The sequence below is a fragment of the Scomber scombrus genome, chromosome 8 (genome assembly GCF_963691925.1).
Source record: "Scomber scombrus chromosome 8, fScoSco1.1, whole genome shotgun sequence".
Classification (NCBI taxonomy): Eukaryota; Metazoa; Chordata; class Actinopteri; order Scombriformes; family Scombridae; genus Scomber; species Scomber scombrus.
The window spans coordinates 31,064,057-31,080,193 of NC_084977.1; the positions used below are offsets into that span (position 1 = coordinate 31,064,057).

A 16,137-nucleotide genomic window follows, 5' to 3' on the forward strand; every position below is an offset into this window, starting at 1 on the left:
AGGGTTGGAGACCACTGCTCTAAAGTGTATCTTGTTATCCTGTCTGCCAAAGTATTTAAAAGCAGAGCCGTTGACTCTGTTTAAAAGTTTTATAATATAAACTTTATTGAACAACAATAACCCCTAACCCTAACCCTGACCCTAGCCTAACAATAATGAAAGCAGTTAAACCACTTGAATTCAGACTGCTTTATCATGGTCCCAGATTGAATCCATCCATAGAAATGAAATGCCAACAACTGGCCAGCAGATGGCGCCAATGCAACATTGTATCTGTAGCTTCCAGACAGTGAACCATTTTCAAAACATCTACTCACCATTGATTCAGGGCTTCAGAAAATGTTGTTTCCTCCACCACTGCAAACTGGAAGCTTTTATCTAAACAGGCAGAAACACTGCTGGTTTCAAGTTACTCTTAAAGTACTTCTCTATAAGAATAAATAATTATGACTTAATAAGCAACCATCAAAGTTCATACAAGTATAGATTTTATTGACAGTCAAAAACTGATCTTATCCATTTGAATGACAGTGGTCTGACAATGGAAAATGGCAAATATGATATCTAAATAATTAAAGGTAAACAATGCACATGAAAATATGAATATTTTAAGCATCTCAGATCTTTCATCTTGATTTTGTGGCTGAAGTCTTTTAACCTGCCAGAGTGATCTTACACACAGTTCTAAGATGAGACACTTCTACTGTATCATGAAGTGATCAGTTAATAACTGTTTGCAATCATTATCTATAGAAATGTATTCACATAACATTGCTACGGAAACACTTCAAAGTCAAGTTTACTTGCTGTCAGCTGCTGACACCATTGGTAACAAGAGGTGCTTTGCTTGTGTGTGTTTGCCTGAACATTTAAGAATGCCAAGTAACCCTATCATCAGACTGAAATGTGTGGTTCCTATTCACTTCATTATTCAACTATTGACAAGCTCACTGTTTCCTTGTTTGTTTGTTTGTTTGTTTGTTTGTTTGTACAATATTAACACAGAAGTTCACAAAGAGATATACATGTGGTGTCAATAAAGCTCCCTTAGAAGAAAATCAAATCTCATCAGGAGCTAAATGTACAAATGAAATCAACATTCACGCACTCATTAGTGCAAAACAGAATTTACATTAATGTAAACAACAACAAAAAGAAACGTACTATGAGTAAACAATGATCATTTTTAAAATGACTGAGAGTTGAATTCCAGATTGGAGAATTCCCATTAGAAAGTGTATGTTGGGGAGCGTCATGGTGGTCGCGTGGTTAGAACACATGCTACATAATCACAGCGTCCCTAGTTCGAATCAGTTCAGGGACCTATGCTGTAGGTCTTTCCCCTCTCTCTCCCTGTTTCCTGTCAGCCACATTGCCAACTACTATACAAATAAAGGCAAAAAAGCCTAAAAATAAATCTTTTTTAAAAAGTGTGTAAGTGTATATTGGGTTTTTGAAGTTCGGGATGAAGCTGATGAAGAATAGAACCAAACTTTTCTGAATATAATCTAAAATATCATTGTGTTTTTGAAAAATGGTCAGTGTAAAGAAAAGTAAAAATAGTTAAAATGTACCACATTTTCATCACCTTTTCTATATCAATCTGTAATTATGCAGATTAATGAGTATGTACAGATTTTTTCAGGACATGAATATCAACATTTTTCCGCATTTAGACACAATATCGCTCAGTTGAAGTGCAGTAAATGTTTCCTCTTCATTATTAGCTCTTAGGCTTACAGGTTAGCAAGAAACTCTTCAATTTCTCTACACATTCGGTTTCTGTTCCTTTCCTTAATCCTCTCCAAAATACTGATGCTGTTCTCATAATGGGGAGATTGATGCGGTATTGCTGCTGCCTTCATGTGGTATTCTATTGACTTGTAGCTTTCCTTTCTAATGAAGTTCAAATACTTGGCATAGCAGTTATAAAACATCTGTCTGTCTGCAGGTTCCAGATCGCCATCAGACTGTAGCAGTTCCTGGTAAATCTGGTCAGCTTCTTCATGGCCATGATTCGACTGTGCATGTATGTTTGCAAGAGCTATTTTTACTTTAAGTGAAGAATTTGGGTAAAGAGAGATCACTTCTTTATGGAGACTGATTGCTCTGTCTATCATACTTTGCTCCAGGGGATTGTCCTTGTTTGAGTAAACCCTCCATTTGTAGCAGTTTGCAGCACACCATTTCAGAAGACGTTCATCTGGATGTCTTTCCAGAGCTTCCTCTGCCAAATCAACAGCCTCATCCATTGATACATAGAATCTGTACAATGTTAGTAATGGTCCCATACCACTGTATCTGCTAACAGGCTTTCTTAAAACCCTTTTGGCCAACTCACGTGTGTCATCTTCAATTTTTCTTCCTTTCTTTGCACATGCCTGAAGGTACAGAGCAGCAAGGTACAAGTTATCTGGATCATGTTCTTTGGCAATTCTCATTTTCTCCAGGATGTTTTCCTCCAGTGGTTTGTCACTGTGTCTATAAACATTCACTAAAGCAATCACATGACTGGTGTGCCACTCCACCATGTCTGGCTGCATCCTGATGGCTCTCTGAAAGTAATCTACAGCCATCTGTGTTTTGTCTCTGCCAAAGTTCATCAGAGTCCAGGCTTTTTCAGCGTAGATCTCTGGATGAAGCTCATCCTCTGATGGAGATGGGTATTCTTTCAACAGGGTGTCGACCTTTGACAGGTAAGTTTGACTCTCTGCTTGTTCTCCTAGCTGGTGATGCCACCAAGCCAGGTTCCCGTAGTTCACCACCAACCAGGGACCTTCATCTGAGACAGTGTTTCTCATCTGGCGGAAGGCCTCTGCAGCCCTGCTGAAGAAACACTGGGCATCTTCAGTGAAGCCCAGCTGGTAGTGAATGTACCCCTGCAGGTTGTAAATGTGACCCAGCCAGCTGTATCCCTCCTCTGTGCCGATGTCCTCCAGTATGTCCCTGAGACGGAACAGTTTGGACCTGCTGGGGTCCAGGTCCCAGGTGAAGTGACACTGCAGGGCCCCAAGTTTGGCTTCCAGTGTTGTCTGACTTTGAGCAGCACTAATGGAGAAGAAATATCACTAATATCACACAACACATTTGTAGTATGGTAATATGCTCAATGAGTAAGGACAGGGGGAGAGAAGAAAAAGAAAGTGAAGAAATAAGAGCAAAGGAAGGAAGGAGGGAATGGAACAAAAGAGAAGAAGGAATGGCGGGTTGATTAATAATAAAACTATTGACTTTAGATGTATAATTTACATTAAGACTGTTATTGATTATAAATATGAAATTCAGAAGCAGCCACTCACCTCATCATGTAGCTGTTACCTCGACTCAGTTGTTTTTCTAATGAAGTTTTTTGCTCTTCATAAACACTTGTACTTTGGTTGCAGCACCATAAAATCAATAATGTATAACTTCTATGGTGCTGTAAATGAGGCCATGTGGAGGACTGACTTTGGACTTTGATCAATTAATTTTCACAGTAATATAAACCTACAGCCTCATGTGTGCACATAAAAAAAACCAAAACATCAAAACCGTAACATGCTCAGATGAAGTCACTTCATACCAGTTCATATCATATCATTATGAGATTAGTAAATGTCTCATGATGTTTTTTGACTTGTACTACAGCTGAAATGATTAGTTGAATGACAAAACCTAATCGGAAACAGTTTTGATAATTGATCAGAATTTTAAGGTACTTTTTAAGGAACAGACAAGTGATATTAACCTTGAAGCAGATTACTTAATATAGTTTCAATCTTAAAAGGCAAAGGTATCAACTCATGCTTCAATGCATTGCTTCACCTTGTCAAAAATCACAAGAATCTAAACGGTATCTTGTTATGTCGCACACTGAGGTCGTGCTGGTTTTGAATGTGTTTGTTTTAGTATAGTTTAATATAAACTTTATTGAACAACATAACAATAATGAAAGCAGTTGAACCACTTGTAGTCAGACTGCTTCATCATGGTCTCAGATTTAATCCATCCATAGAAATGAAATGCCAACAACTGTCCAGAAGATGTCGCCATTGTAACTGTATCAAAAGCTTCCAGACAGTGAACAATTTTCACCACAGTTGCTTCTCATTGATTCAGGGCTTCAGAAAGTTTTGTTTCCTCCACCACTGCAGACTGGAAGCTTTTATCTAGACAGGCAAAAACACTGCTTCTCATCCTTTTCATTCATGCTTTTATTTCTTACAGATTGGACTGTGGCAACGCTGTTTTTACCTGACAACCAAAGCAATCACTTGAAAAATTACAGCTCATTCAAAATTGTGCTGCTCAGCTTTTAACCAAGACGAGGAAAAGTGAGCATATTACTCCGGATTTAGCAACACTTCATTGGCTGCCAGTATCTTTTAGAATAGATTCTAAGGTTGTAAACTCTAAATGGTTTGGGACGGCCTACATCACAGACTCTCTGTCTTTTTACAATCCTCCACAAGCTCTCAGTTGGCTCATCCACTGCTGGGTTTCTAAATACACACAATTACGGCAATGAGAAAATAGGAAGCGCGGCATTCTTTTGTAATATATTCGTCACTGTCCATTAACTTTTTTTTACTGGGATGCTGCAGTTATGGTTAAAATAATTATTTACCAAGCTAAAACATTCAAACTGTTGAAGACATATCGCTGTGTAAATGACTGAGAAGATGATAGATGTATTTCAGTTATTCACACACACACACACACACGCACACACATACACACACACACACACACACACACACACACACACACACACACACACACACACACACGCGCTATTCCGTTATTTTGTTATTTTCTCTTTGTTCTAATAGAAGATAAGGGTAATGAGTCCAAACAGCAAAGTCATCACATTCAGTTTGACAGACCCGGCTGAGTTACAGAAGTTATTACCACAATATTTTAGTGGACGAGGGAATTTAACACTCAGATCAGGCAGGAGCTCAAAGCGAGAGAGAACTTCACAGTAGTTTGCAGAGACACATCCATAGATATGTGATGTTAGACCCACGTTATATTTGTCTTGCACTGTGGACGACAAAAATCATTGTTAGACTAAAAATATTTTTACGTTTTTTAAAATGTAATCAGCAGGTAATTGACACTTTTAGGGTTAGGGTTAGTTTTGAGGCATAAAATGATCATGAGGGCTCACCAGTTCCACTAATGCAGCGGTCTTCCACTCCCACACACTGTACTGTCTGGTTACACACAGTAGAAAATGGATCATCACAGGTGAAACACTGCAGGTTGTTTTCCCTCTGAACATCAGGGACTGAAACAGAGCAGGAACAGAAACTGACTTTTGTTCTTCACTGTGACCAACATTAGACTGATACTACATGTGAATGTGATTTAGTGTCTTTAAAAAGGGAAACCTTTCTCTTTACTTACAAGGTATGCCTTCACTGTTACAACCATCTGTGTTACACACATGAACAGATGCAGCCATAGTTACATAACCAAAACTCAGAGAAAATGTGTGTTTTCCTTCTTTGAAAATGAAAGATGGCACACAGGACCGGAAGGTGGGCTCCTGATAATAGCCACTCACAGTTCCTGTAAAATGAAACATAGACTGAACACTGTAACACAAAAATCATATTTAAAACTGAATGAGTGAATGACATTAAGGAACAACCAGATTTATTTTTATACTTTTTACAGATACCTCGTGCAGCAACAGTTGCACACAGCTCAGTAGAGTCACATGGAAATAAGGAGCTTCTCTTTGTATCATATCCTTCACCCTGCCAACACTGAAGAGCTTCAGCTGCAAGTTATGGAATAAATCAGGATGAGTTAAACAATCAGCATGAATCATGTTTGTCATATAAACACAGATACAGTATGCAAAGTTAATCTGATAAGAGACAACCACAAAATACATCACACAATGGCAAAATGGTTTTTTAAGACAAAGTAAATCAAATAAATTGGTCCAACAATATATGGAATCAGACATCAAATTAAATGACTGCCGATTTTAACTTTTTAAAAATTATCCCTGTAATCTATCGAAAATTATGGTACATGAGACTTAAAAAACTTGATTGCTCCATAAAAAATGTTTCTTCATGACATGACAGGTACCTGCAGAAATGCTGTTTTAAGAGTGAGTGAGGTTACCTGTGCTGGAGAGAGTCCAGATGAGAGTGAGAGACAGGATCAGCTTCATTATGATGAGGAAATCTGCAGATTACAGGAAACACTTTATACAGTGAATCTGTTTTTAAAAAGAGGAAGTGACTCTACCCACTTGAATGTCAAGGGTAGTTATTCACTTTCAAACCAGTGAAATTAGGGACCTTTTTGCTGTGAACAGCTGCAATACACAGTTCAATAAGCCATCAAGACTTCATTTAGACATTACTTCATATGAAAGAGATGAACATATGTATAGATTATTATTATTTATGATATCATTGTTAACACATAACCCAGGAAAACAAGAACACAGAAAACACACAGAGTCAAAAACCATGAATCCATAACAATAATATTATTAAATAACTCTTGAATTACATAACTGAATTTCAGTTCATTATAATAATAAATGATTATAAAATAAACAAAAATCACAATTATTTTAATAATACTCACCGGGTCAAGATTCAACACACCAAGTTTGTAAACAGAAAAATTAACACTTATAAAAATGTGTTAAATTTGTTGTTAAATGTTTCACAGATAATCGTGACTCTAAACTGATTCTTCTTCTTTGTTCAAAATTAAAGAAAAAACTTCCAAACCGAGTCATACACCCACCAGTCATGTGTCAACTTGCTTTTTCATAGGCTAAAGGCACAATTTCACTTCTCTACATGATACTGACAACATAATATCAGTGTTGCTGTTTCTTTTCAGTGTCAAACACACCACTTCCTTTTTCTATTTTGTTAGTTTATTTGCAGAATAATTGAATATAAGATCACAATCAAGAGATGTGCATGCGATGCCAATAAAGCAATAAAGCTGCCTTCGAAGACAATCAAATCTCATCAGGAGTTAAATGTATCAATAAAATCAAATAAAGTCTCAGATTTAATCCATCCATAGAAATGAAATGCCAACAACTGGCCAGCAGATGGCGCCATTTTAACTGTATCAAAAGCTTCCAGACTGAACCATTTTCAACACAATTGCTTCACATTGATTCAGGGCTTCAGAAAGTTTTGTTTCCTCCACCACTGCAGACTGTAAGCTTTTATCTAAACAGGCAGAAACACTGATTGTCATCCTGATATCAAGCTACTCTTTAAGTACTTCTATAAATAATTATGACTTTAAAAACCATCAAAGTTCAGACAAGCACAGATATTATTTATTGAGCGGTTACAATCCCATACATTTGATTGACACTGGTCTGACAAAGGGTACTAAAGACATTAGGAATCAGGGAATTTGTGCAAAATGTAGTCCATATAAACCAAAATATGGAAGAATTCTATGTAGGAGATATTTGATGATAATTAAAGTTAGAGCACAAAGATAATCTACACCTCAGAATGGAAATGAGATGACAGGATTGATATCAGCAGATAGGTTGAATAAAATCCAAGTTGACTTGCTGTCAGTTGCTGACACCATTGGTAACATTTCACAATATATGTGAATGTGAATATTTTTAAATCCAGGTTAAAAACATTTCTCTTTTCATGTGCTTATGACTGAAACTTTAAATTTTCACAATTCATTTGTACTGTTTATTCTTATAATAAGTTAAATGCAAATAATTATATCATGCTCCACTCTCATATTTTATGTACTATTTTAGTCTAGCCATAATTAGGTTTTGTTGTTTTTAATTGTATGTTTTTATGCTTTTATTTTAATTTTATGTAAAGCACATTGAGTTGCCCCTCTGTATGAAATGTGCTGTATAAATAAAGCTGCCTTGCCTTGTGTGTGTTTGCCTGAACATTCACAGTGATTTAAGATAACTGAGTGAGATCATCAGACTGAAATGTGTAGTTACTTTTCACTTCATTATTAAAATGTTGACAAAAACACTGTTTGTTTGTTTGTTTGTTTGTTTGTTTGTTTATTTGCACAATATTTAAACAGAAGATCACAAACAAGAGATGTGTAGGTGGTGTCAATAAAGCTCCCTTAGAAGAAAATCAAATCTCATCAGGAGCAAAATGTACAAATAAAATCAATATTGACACACTCATTAATGCAAAACAGACTTTACAGTAAAGTTAAAAAAAACTAAACAATACAAAAACATATAAAAAGTTAGCGATCACTTTGCAAAATCGCTGAAAATTACATTCCAGATTGAAGGATTCCCATTAGAAAGTGTATTTTGGGTTTTTGAAGTTCTTGAAAATACAAAGTTGATGAAAAACCGATCCAATTTTTTTTAAATATAATCTAAAATATCATTGTCATTTTGAAAATTGATCAGTGTAAAGAGAAGTAAAAACACTTCAAATACCCCAAATGTTCGTCACCTTTTCCACATCTATATTTATGCAAATTAATGAGTAAGTACATATTTTTTCAGCACATGATTATCAACATTTTTCTGCATTTATACAAAATGTCCCTCAGTTAAAGTGCAGTAAATGTTTCCTCTTTATTATTGGCTCTTATTCCTGTAGGTTAGCAAGAAAATGTATTATTTCTCCACACATTGAGTGTCTTCTTCTTTCTGTAATCTTCTTCAGAGTACTGATGCTGCTCTCACGATAGCGAGATTGATGTGGTATCTCTGCTGCCTTCATGTGATATTCTATTGACTTGCGCCTTTCCTTTCTAATGAAGTTCAAATACTTGGCATAGCAGTTATAAAGCATCTGTCTGTCTTCAGGTTCTAGATCACTTTCTAGCAGTTCCTGGTAAATCTGGTCAGCTTCAGCCTGGCCATGATTCGACTTTGCGTGTATGTTTGCTAGAGCTATTTTTACTTTAAGTGAAGAATGAGGGTAAAGAAAGATCACTTCTTTATGGAGACTGATTGCTCTGTCTATCATACTTTGCTCCGGGTGACTGTCTGAATAAACCCTCCATATGTAGCAGTTTGCAACACACCACTTCAGAAGACGTTTATCTGGATGTCTTTCCAGAGCCTCCTCTGCCAAAACAATGGCCTCATCCTCAGATACATACATTATGTACAGCCTTAGTAATGGTCTTATACCACTGTAGCTGCTTGTTGGCTTTCTCAAAACCTTTTCGGCCAACTTACATGCTTCATCTTTAATGTTTCTTCCTTTCTTTGCACATGCCTGAAGGTACAGAGCAGCAAGGTACAAGTTGTCTGGATCGTGTTCTTTGGCAATTTTCATTTTCTCCAGGATGTTTTCCTCCAGTGGTTCATCAGGGTGCCCATAAACATTCACTAACGCTATCACATGACTAGTGTGCCACTCCACCATGTCCGGCTGCATCTTGATTGCTCTCCCAAAGTAATCTGCAGCCATCTGTGTTTTGTCTCTGCCAAACTTCATCAGGGTCCAGGCCTTTTCAGCGTAGATCTCTGGATGAAGCTCATCCTCTGATGGAGATGGGTATTCTTTCAGCAGGGTGTCGACCTTTGACAGGTAAGTCTGACTCTCTGCTTGTTCTCCAAGCTGGTGGTGCAGCCAAGCCAGGTTCCCGTAGTTCACCACCAACCAGGGACCTTTATCTAATCTTCTTATTTGGTGGAAGGCCTCTGCAGCCCTGCTGAAGAAACACCTGGCATCTTCAGTGAAGCCCAGCTGGTAGTGAATGTACCCCTGCAGATTGTAAATGTGACCCAGCCAGCTGTTTCCCTCCTCGGTGCCAATGTCCTCCAGCATGTCCCTGAGAATGAACAGTTTGGACCTGCTGGGGTCCAGGTCCCAGGTGAAGTGGCATTGCAGGGCCCCAAGTTTGGCTTCCATTGTCGTCTGACTCTGAGCAGCACTAATGGAGAAGAAAAAATCACTAATATCACACAACACATATGCAGTATGGTAATATGCTCAGTGAGTAAGGAGAGGGGGAGAGAAAAAAGAAAGAAAGTGGAGAAATGAAGAAATAAGAGCAAAGGAAGGAGGTAATGAAACAATAAAGAAGGACTGGAGAGCTGATTGATAATAAAACAATTGTCTTTAGATTTATAATTAACATATTAAGAGTGTTATTGATTATGAAATGCAGCCGCTCACCTCATCATGTAGCTGTTACCTCGACTCAGTTGTTCTCTAATGAAGTTTTTGCTGTTTATAAACGTTTGTGCTTTGGGTGCAGCACCGTTAAATCATTAATTATATAGTATATGGTGCTGTAAATGATGCCATGTGGAGGACTGACTTTGGACTTTGTGCGCTTTATTTTCCCAGTAATAGAAACCTACGGCTACATGTGTGCACAAAAAAAAAGCCATCAAAAACTGAAATCTGTTTTTATCCTACAGAGAAACACTCTTTGAAGTTTACTATCACTGCATCTTCTGGAATATCATATGTCTCAGATTATATGGGTTTATTGCACATTGATGGAGTTCTGATGACATACTTGGACCAAAACACCAAAACAATACAACACAGACAAGAATGGGTGAAAAAATTAATGGAAGATGATCCTCGACACTGGGAACAAAGCACTCGGGACTTCTTTTACTATCAGCGGTACTTCAAAGATGAAACTGCCACTTTTAAACAGAGCTTACACCAAACTGGAGGTATGTCAATAATAATGTATCATTATCACACGTCGGTTTAGATACTTATGGATGAAAATGCCAGAAGTGCATTGATGCTCCTTACACACTGTGAATATTTTGTTTTGGTTACAGTTTCTCCCTCAGAGTTCCCTGCTGCTCCTCTTGTTTGGGATTTTTTAGGACTGCTGGCATTCTGCATCACTGGAGTCTTCATCTGGAGAAGGATAAGTAATGGTGAAGGACAAAGATAGACCTTTTAACTGCACTGTTTTAGCATATTTCAGCCATGAAAAAACTGTATGGCTGATTTGACAGAATTTCTCACTTAAGTGGTCCAGTATAGTTACAGGAAACAGCTGACAATGAGGTTTTATTTGTAATGCTAATTGAATGTTTTTATATTTTGGACTAAAATCAAACATGTACCATCTGTTTTATAGGTATATATATTATACACTAATACGTTTAGGTCTCTCTGTATTTTTTATTCTGTCTTTGCTGCTTTCCAGTGCAGATATACAGGCTATACTGTTGTACAGTTTACAGGTTACAGACTCTCTCTCCACCTCCCTATACATATTTTGAACATTGTTATGCATTTATGATGTGAATCTTCAGTAACATACACATTATAAATGTACCTTTACTATGATATGTTTCTTTGATATCTTTTTTTATCTTATCTTTATGTTATCTGTATATCTTTTCATAAGTGTCAGATCATGCAGCTGTGTAATTAGGCCTGATTGTGAAATCATCTATTTGGTTACCCCACAGATATTTTTTGACAGTCACGCTTCACACTTCTTCCCAGAAATGAGCATTTTTTCTTGCAGTTATGCTCTTTGAAATGATGATATTGGGACAGCATGACTGTTTACTTTTAAGGCAAATATTTCTGATGAAAAATGTCAAAGTGACGGTAACATTTGGCTCTTGTTTTTGCCAGATAATGATTCCTGCTTCGGTTATTTCAGAGGTTCTGATTGCACCAGAAGCTGAGGTAAAACAGTGATTGGCTGACATACATTAGACGACATGGGTGGGAGGCATTTTTCCCATTGGCGGGGGAGGGAAGTGGGACTGACATGACAGTTTATAAAAGTTTTGTATTCATACATATTTTCAGTTCTTTCTGCAGAAATAACTCAGGTCTTTTATAATAAAGATCTTTAAGTTAGACCACTTCTCCTTGACTTTTCATTTCGCAACTATAACTGATTTTTTTTCTTCTTCACATATTCTATACATATTGTGATAATATCATTATTATGAATTCTTTTTGGCCGTACTAATCGTGTAGTGAAAATGTGATATTGTGGCCAAATGTCAGCTTGAAGTTAAGTTTACTTGCTGACACCACTGGCAACAAGATGTGTTTGTTTGTGTGTGTTTACCTGAACATTCACAGTGATTTAAGATAACTAAGTGAGATCATCAGACTGAAATGTGTCATTCCTTTTCACTTCATTATTAAAATGTTGACAAAAACACTCTTTGTTTGTTTGTTTTTTGTTTATTTGCACAATATTTAAACAAAAGATCACAAACAAGAGATGTGTAGGTGGTGTCAATAAAAGCTCCTTTAGAAGAAAATCAAATCTCATCAGGAGCAAAATGTACAAATAAAATCAATATTCACACACACATTAGTGCAAAACAGAATTTACAGTAAAGTTAAAATAAAGAAATAAAAAAGTATGAAATTAAGTATTTCAGGACATGATTATCAACATTTTTCTGCATTCACAATGTCCCTCAGTTGAAGTGCAGTAAATGTTTCCTCTTTATTATTGGCTCTTAGTCCTGCAGGTTAGCAAGAAACTCTTCAATTTGTCTCCACCTGTAGTGTCTTCTTCTTTCTTTAATCTTCGTCAGCTCTCTGATGCTGCTCTTACGATAGCGAGACTGATGTGGTATCTCTGCTGCCTTCATGTGATATTCTATTGACTTTTGGCTTTCCTTTCGAATGAAGTACAAATGATAGGCATAGAAGTTGTAAAGCATCTGTCTGCCTGCAGGTTCCAGATCACTTGCTAGCAGTTCCTGGTAGATCTTGTCAGCTTCAGCTTGGCCGTGATTTGACCGTGCGTGTATGTTTGCTAGAGCTATTTTTACTTTAAGTGAAGAATCAGGGTAAAGAGAGATCACTTCTTTATGGAGACTGATTGCTCGGTCTATCTTTTCTTGCTCCAGGGGTTTGTGCTTGTTTGAGTAAACCCTCCATTTGTAGCAGATTGCAGCAGAATACTTCAGATGACGTTCATCTGGATGTCTTTTCAGAGCCTTCTCTGCCAAATCAATGGCCTCATCCATAGATATATGAATTCTGTACAGCCTTAGTAATGGTCTTATACCACTGTAGCTGCTTGGTGGCTTTTTCAAAACCTCTTTGGCCAACTCACATACTTCATCTTTAATGTTTCTTCCTGTCTTTGCACATTGCTGAAGGTACAGCGCAGCAAGGTACAAGTTGTCTGGATCGTTTTCTTTGGCAATTTTCATTTTGTCTATCTTCAGTTCTTCGTCAGGGTGCCCATAAACATTCACTAACGCTATGGCATGACTGGTGTGCCATTCCACCATGTCCGGCTGCATCCTGATGGCTCTCTGGAAGTAATCTGTAGCCAGGTGTGGTTTGCCAAAGTTTATCAGGGTCCAGGCTTTTTCAGCGTAGATCTCTGGATGGAGCTCATCCTCTGATGGAGATGGGTATTCTTTCAGCAGGGTGTCGACCTTTGACAGGTAAGTCTGACTCTCTGCATGTTCTTCTAGCTGGTGGTGCCACCAAGCCAGGTTTCCATAGTTCACCACCAACCAGGGACCTTCATCTGATCTTCTTATCAGGCGGAAGGCCTCTGCAGCCCTGCTGAAGAAACACTGGGCATCTTCAGTGAAGCCCAACTGGTAGTGAATGTACCCCTGCAGATTGTAAATGTGACCCAGCCAGCTGTTTCCCTCCTCAGTGCCAATGTCATCCAGTTTGTCCCTGAGACAGAACAGTTTGGACCTGCTGGGGTCCAGGTCCCAGGTGAAGTGGCACTGCAGGGCCCCAAGTTTGTCCTCCATTGTTGTCTGATTTTTAGCAGCACTAATGGAGAAGAAAAATGACTAATATCACACAACACATATGCAATAAGGTAATATGCCCGGTGAGTAAGGAGAGGGGGAGAGAAGAAAGAAAAAAGGCAGAGAAATGAAGAAATAAGAGCAAAGGAAGGAGGTAATGAAACAATAAAGAAGGACTGGAGAGCTGATTGATAATAAAACAATTGTCGTTAGATTTATAATTAACATATTAAGAGTGTTATTGATTATATGAAATGCAGCCGCTCACCTCATCATGTAGCTGTTACCTCGACTCAGTTGTTCTCTAATGAAGTTTTTGCTGTTTATAAACACTTGTGCTTTGGGTGTAGCACCATAAAATCAGTAATTATATAATATATGGTGCTGTAAATGATGCCATGTGGAGGACTGACTTTGGACTTTGTGCGCTACATTTTCCCAGTAATAGAAACCTACGGCTACATGTGTGCACAAAAAAAAAACACAACACCTCACCATGGAGATCAGATGATCACTTTCAATTTCAAAAAAATGTTTTAGAAAAAAATCTCTGGAGAACTGAAGGTGTGGCAGTCATGTCAGAGAAAGGTAAAGATATAAAATAGAACCTTTGTCCCCTCAAAGTTTTTATACCACTTCATATCATATCATTATCAGATTAGTGCAAGTCTCATGATGTTTTTTCACTTGTATGAGAGCTGAAATGATTAGTTGAATGACAAAAACTAACTGGAAACAGTTGTGATAGTTGATCAATAGATTTGAAGTTAGCACAGAAAAATGTATAATTGTTAGGAAAAAAATAATAGATGCCAAAAATTCTCTGCTAACAGCTTCACAAATATGTCTTTCGTGGCTGGGCAGTTTTCAGATGTGCCTTGTTGGTAAAGTACAACTTCCCTTAAATTGAAAGTACAGTACTTTGTAACTATGTAAATGTACTGACATTACACTACTTCTTGAACTGAAAGTGGTATCCTGTAAGTCTGGAATAGGTGGGATATATATTTGACTACTTGCTGTGGATTCCAGAAATACATTTAAAACAGCATGTAAGTGTTTAATGATTCATGATTCACGTCAGAAGTTAAGTTGAATAGAATTGAATGCTACTATAATTGTCAGAGCAGGTGGACTGAAATGCAGAGACTGCAATGCTGATTGAAGATGAAGAAAAGATTCTTTATTTTTGGATGGATCAGACACAATAAAAGCTGGCTGAGTTGAATAAAACTGATCCCCAGACAAACCAGGGCAAAATGAACAGAGCAGAGGATCCAACAAAAACTGAACTGCAAACCAGGATTTAAATACTGACAGAACTAATAAGAAAATGAAGAGGTGACTTGACACAAGGGCAGGCTGGGAGTTGAATGGCTGGGAAGACATTGGGAACAGGACAGGGCTGATGAGACTGATACAGGACAGATGTGAAGGTAACAGCAAGCTGGGGAGAAAAACTGAGTTGTTGGAATTGGTAATGACTCACTACGGAGCACCATGCATTTGGAAATAGCCTTGCTACAAGGCAGCCATACATGTAAAAGTAGAAGGAATGCGTTTGGTTATTGATAATGACATAAATAAGTATTAATGATTATCAAGAAAATTAAAGAATAATCCATTCTAATGATTAATTCGGGGCACCACCGGGAAAACCGGAAATAACCATACTGTCTGATTAGCCTCAATCAGTCCTAAAATTAGAAAAGGTGAAGGAGCACTTTGACAAACCAAATTATTAATTAACTGATGGAATAATTTTACATAAGTTATCTCATATTTACCTTTTATACTGCAACTAACCTTTTCTATTAGAGTGTGTAAGTGTGCTGTATGCTTGAGTTATATATAAGATATAGAAGTGCCTACGTGACTGCAGGCTGAAGTTTAAGCTATCGTTGTGATACAGGAATCGTGCCCAACCACAAGAGGAGCTGAAACCAGTCCAAACTGGTTTCTGGAGCTGTTTTATGAAACGAGGAGAACATGTGCAAAGAAGTTGATACGTTATGATGCAATTATGTTAAATATTGATAGCGTCGCTGCTGTGTGAATTCCTACCCTTTAGAGCAGCAACGTTTGTGTAACTAGGAAACGCCCAGAGAGAGAGAATAAATAGAGGAGCTTGGATGAGATATGTCAGAGCGGAAAGAGGGGTGTAACTTGTGCATATCTCTCTCCGTTCTCCTTGCAAGTAAAAAACTCTAACGCTGTGTCTTGTCCTCCTTTGTCTGATATTTATGATGTTTTAGGTTGCCTTAACCTGACATTAACTGCGCAAACTGAAAACCAAAACACAGGAAACATGTATGTGTGAGGGCCTCAAAAAGGCTGGGAAACCTGTATGCTTATGGTTACGATGTCTATGAAGCAGTTTAATTTGACTCGCTTGAAGTAGAAACTGTCTGGTTTACTTGCTTAAAGGACAG

At 37.6% G+C, this 16,137-nt stretch overlaps 4 protein-coding genes across 4 annotated transcripts; all 4 read right to left on the reverse strand.

The window, feature by feature from the left end:
• Positions 1-1,693: 1,693 nt before the first annotated feature.
• Positions 1,694-3,304, reverse strand: LOC133985284 (interferon-induced protein with tetratricopeptide repeats 5-like). The gene is made up of 2 exons (XM_062424880.1): positions 3,300-3,304; positions 1,694-3,048 (listed from the first exon to the last, which is right to left on the reverse strand). The coding sequence occupies exons 1-2, from the start codon at positions 3,302-3,304 to the stop codon at positions 1,737-1,739; spliced, it is 1,317 nt and encodes a 438-aa protein (XP_062280864.1). The 3' UTR covers positions 1,694-1,736.
• A 1,473-nt stretch (positions 3,305-4,777) lies between these two features.
• LOC133984404 (phospholipase A2 inhibitor and Ly6/PLAUR domain-containing protein-like) lies at positions 4,778-6,184 on the reverse strand. The gene is made up of 5 exons (XM_062423709.1): positions 6,127-6,184; positions 5,669-5,770; positions 5,392-5,556; positions 5,153-5,272; positions 4,778-5,025 (listed from the first exon to the last, which is right to left on the reverse strand). The coding sequence occupies exons 1-5, from the start codon at positions 6,173-6,175 to the stop codon at positions 4,805-4,807; spliced, it is 657 nt and encodes a 218-aa protein (XP_062279693.1). The 5' UTR covers positions 6,176-6,184; the 3' UTR covers positions 4,778-4,804.
• A 2,410-nt stretch (positions 6,185-8,594) lies between these two features.
• Positions 8,595-10,196, reverse strand: LOC133985128 (interferon-induced protein with tetratricopeptide repeats 2-like). Its single transcript, XM_062424696.1, has 2 exons — positions 10,140-10,196; positions 8,595-9,894 (listed from the first exon to the last, which is right to left on the reverse strand). The coding sequence occupies exons 1-2, from the start codon at positions 10,145-10,147 to the stop codon at positions 8,595-8,597; spliced, it is 1,308 nt and encodes a 435-aa protein (XP_062280680.1). The 5' UTR covers positions 10,148-10,196.
• Positions 10,197-12,436: 2,240 nt separating this feature from the next.
• On the reverse strand, positions 12,437-13,986 carry LOC133985044 (interferon-induced protein with tetratricopeptide repeats 1B-like). Its single transcript, XM_062424594.1, has 2 exons — positions 13,974-13,986; positions 12,437-13,727 (listed from the first exon to the last, which is right to left on the reverse strand). The coding sequence occupies exons 1-2, from the start codon at positions 13,979-13,981 to the stop codon at positions 12,437-12,439; spliced, it is 1,299 nt and encodes a 432-aa protein (XP_062280578.1). The 5' UTR covers positions 13,982-13,986.
• Positions 13,987-16,137: the final 2,151 nt, after the last annotated feature.

What these genes read in the sequence shown, in the direction of transcription:
- LOC133984404 (XM_062423709.1), bottom strand. Translation starts at nt 6,175, where the DNA reads ATGAAGCTGATCCTGTCTCTCACTCTCATCTGGACTCTCTCCAGCACA. An exon ending in TAACAGTGAAGGCATACCTT is followed by an intron (nt 5,273 to 5,391) that starts GTAAGTAAAGAG and finishes GCTCTGTTTCAG; the next exon opens with TCCCTGATGTTCAGAGGGAA. An exon ending in CCGCTGCATTAGTGGAACTG is followed by an intron (nt 5,026 to 5,152) that starts GTGAGCCCTCAT and finishes TGTCGTCCACAG; the next exon opens with TGCAAGACAAATATAACGTG.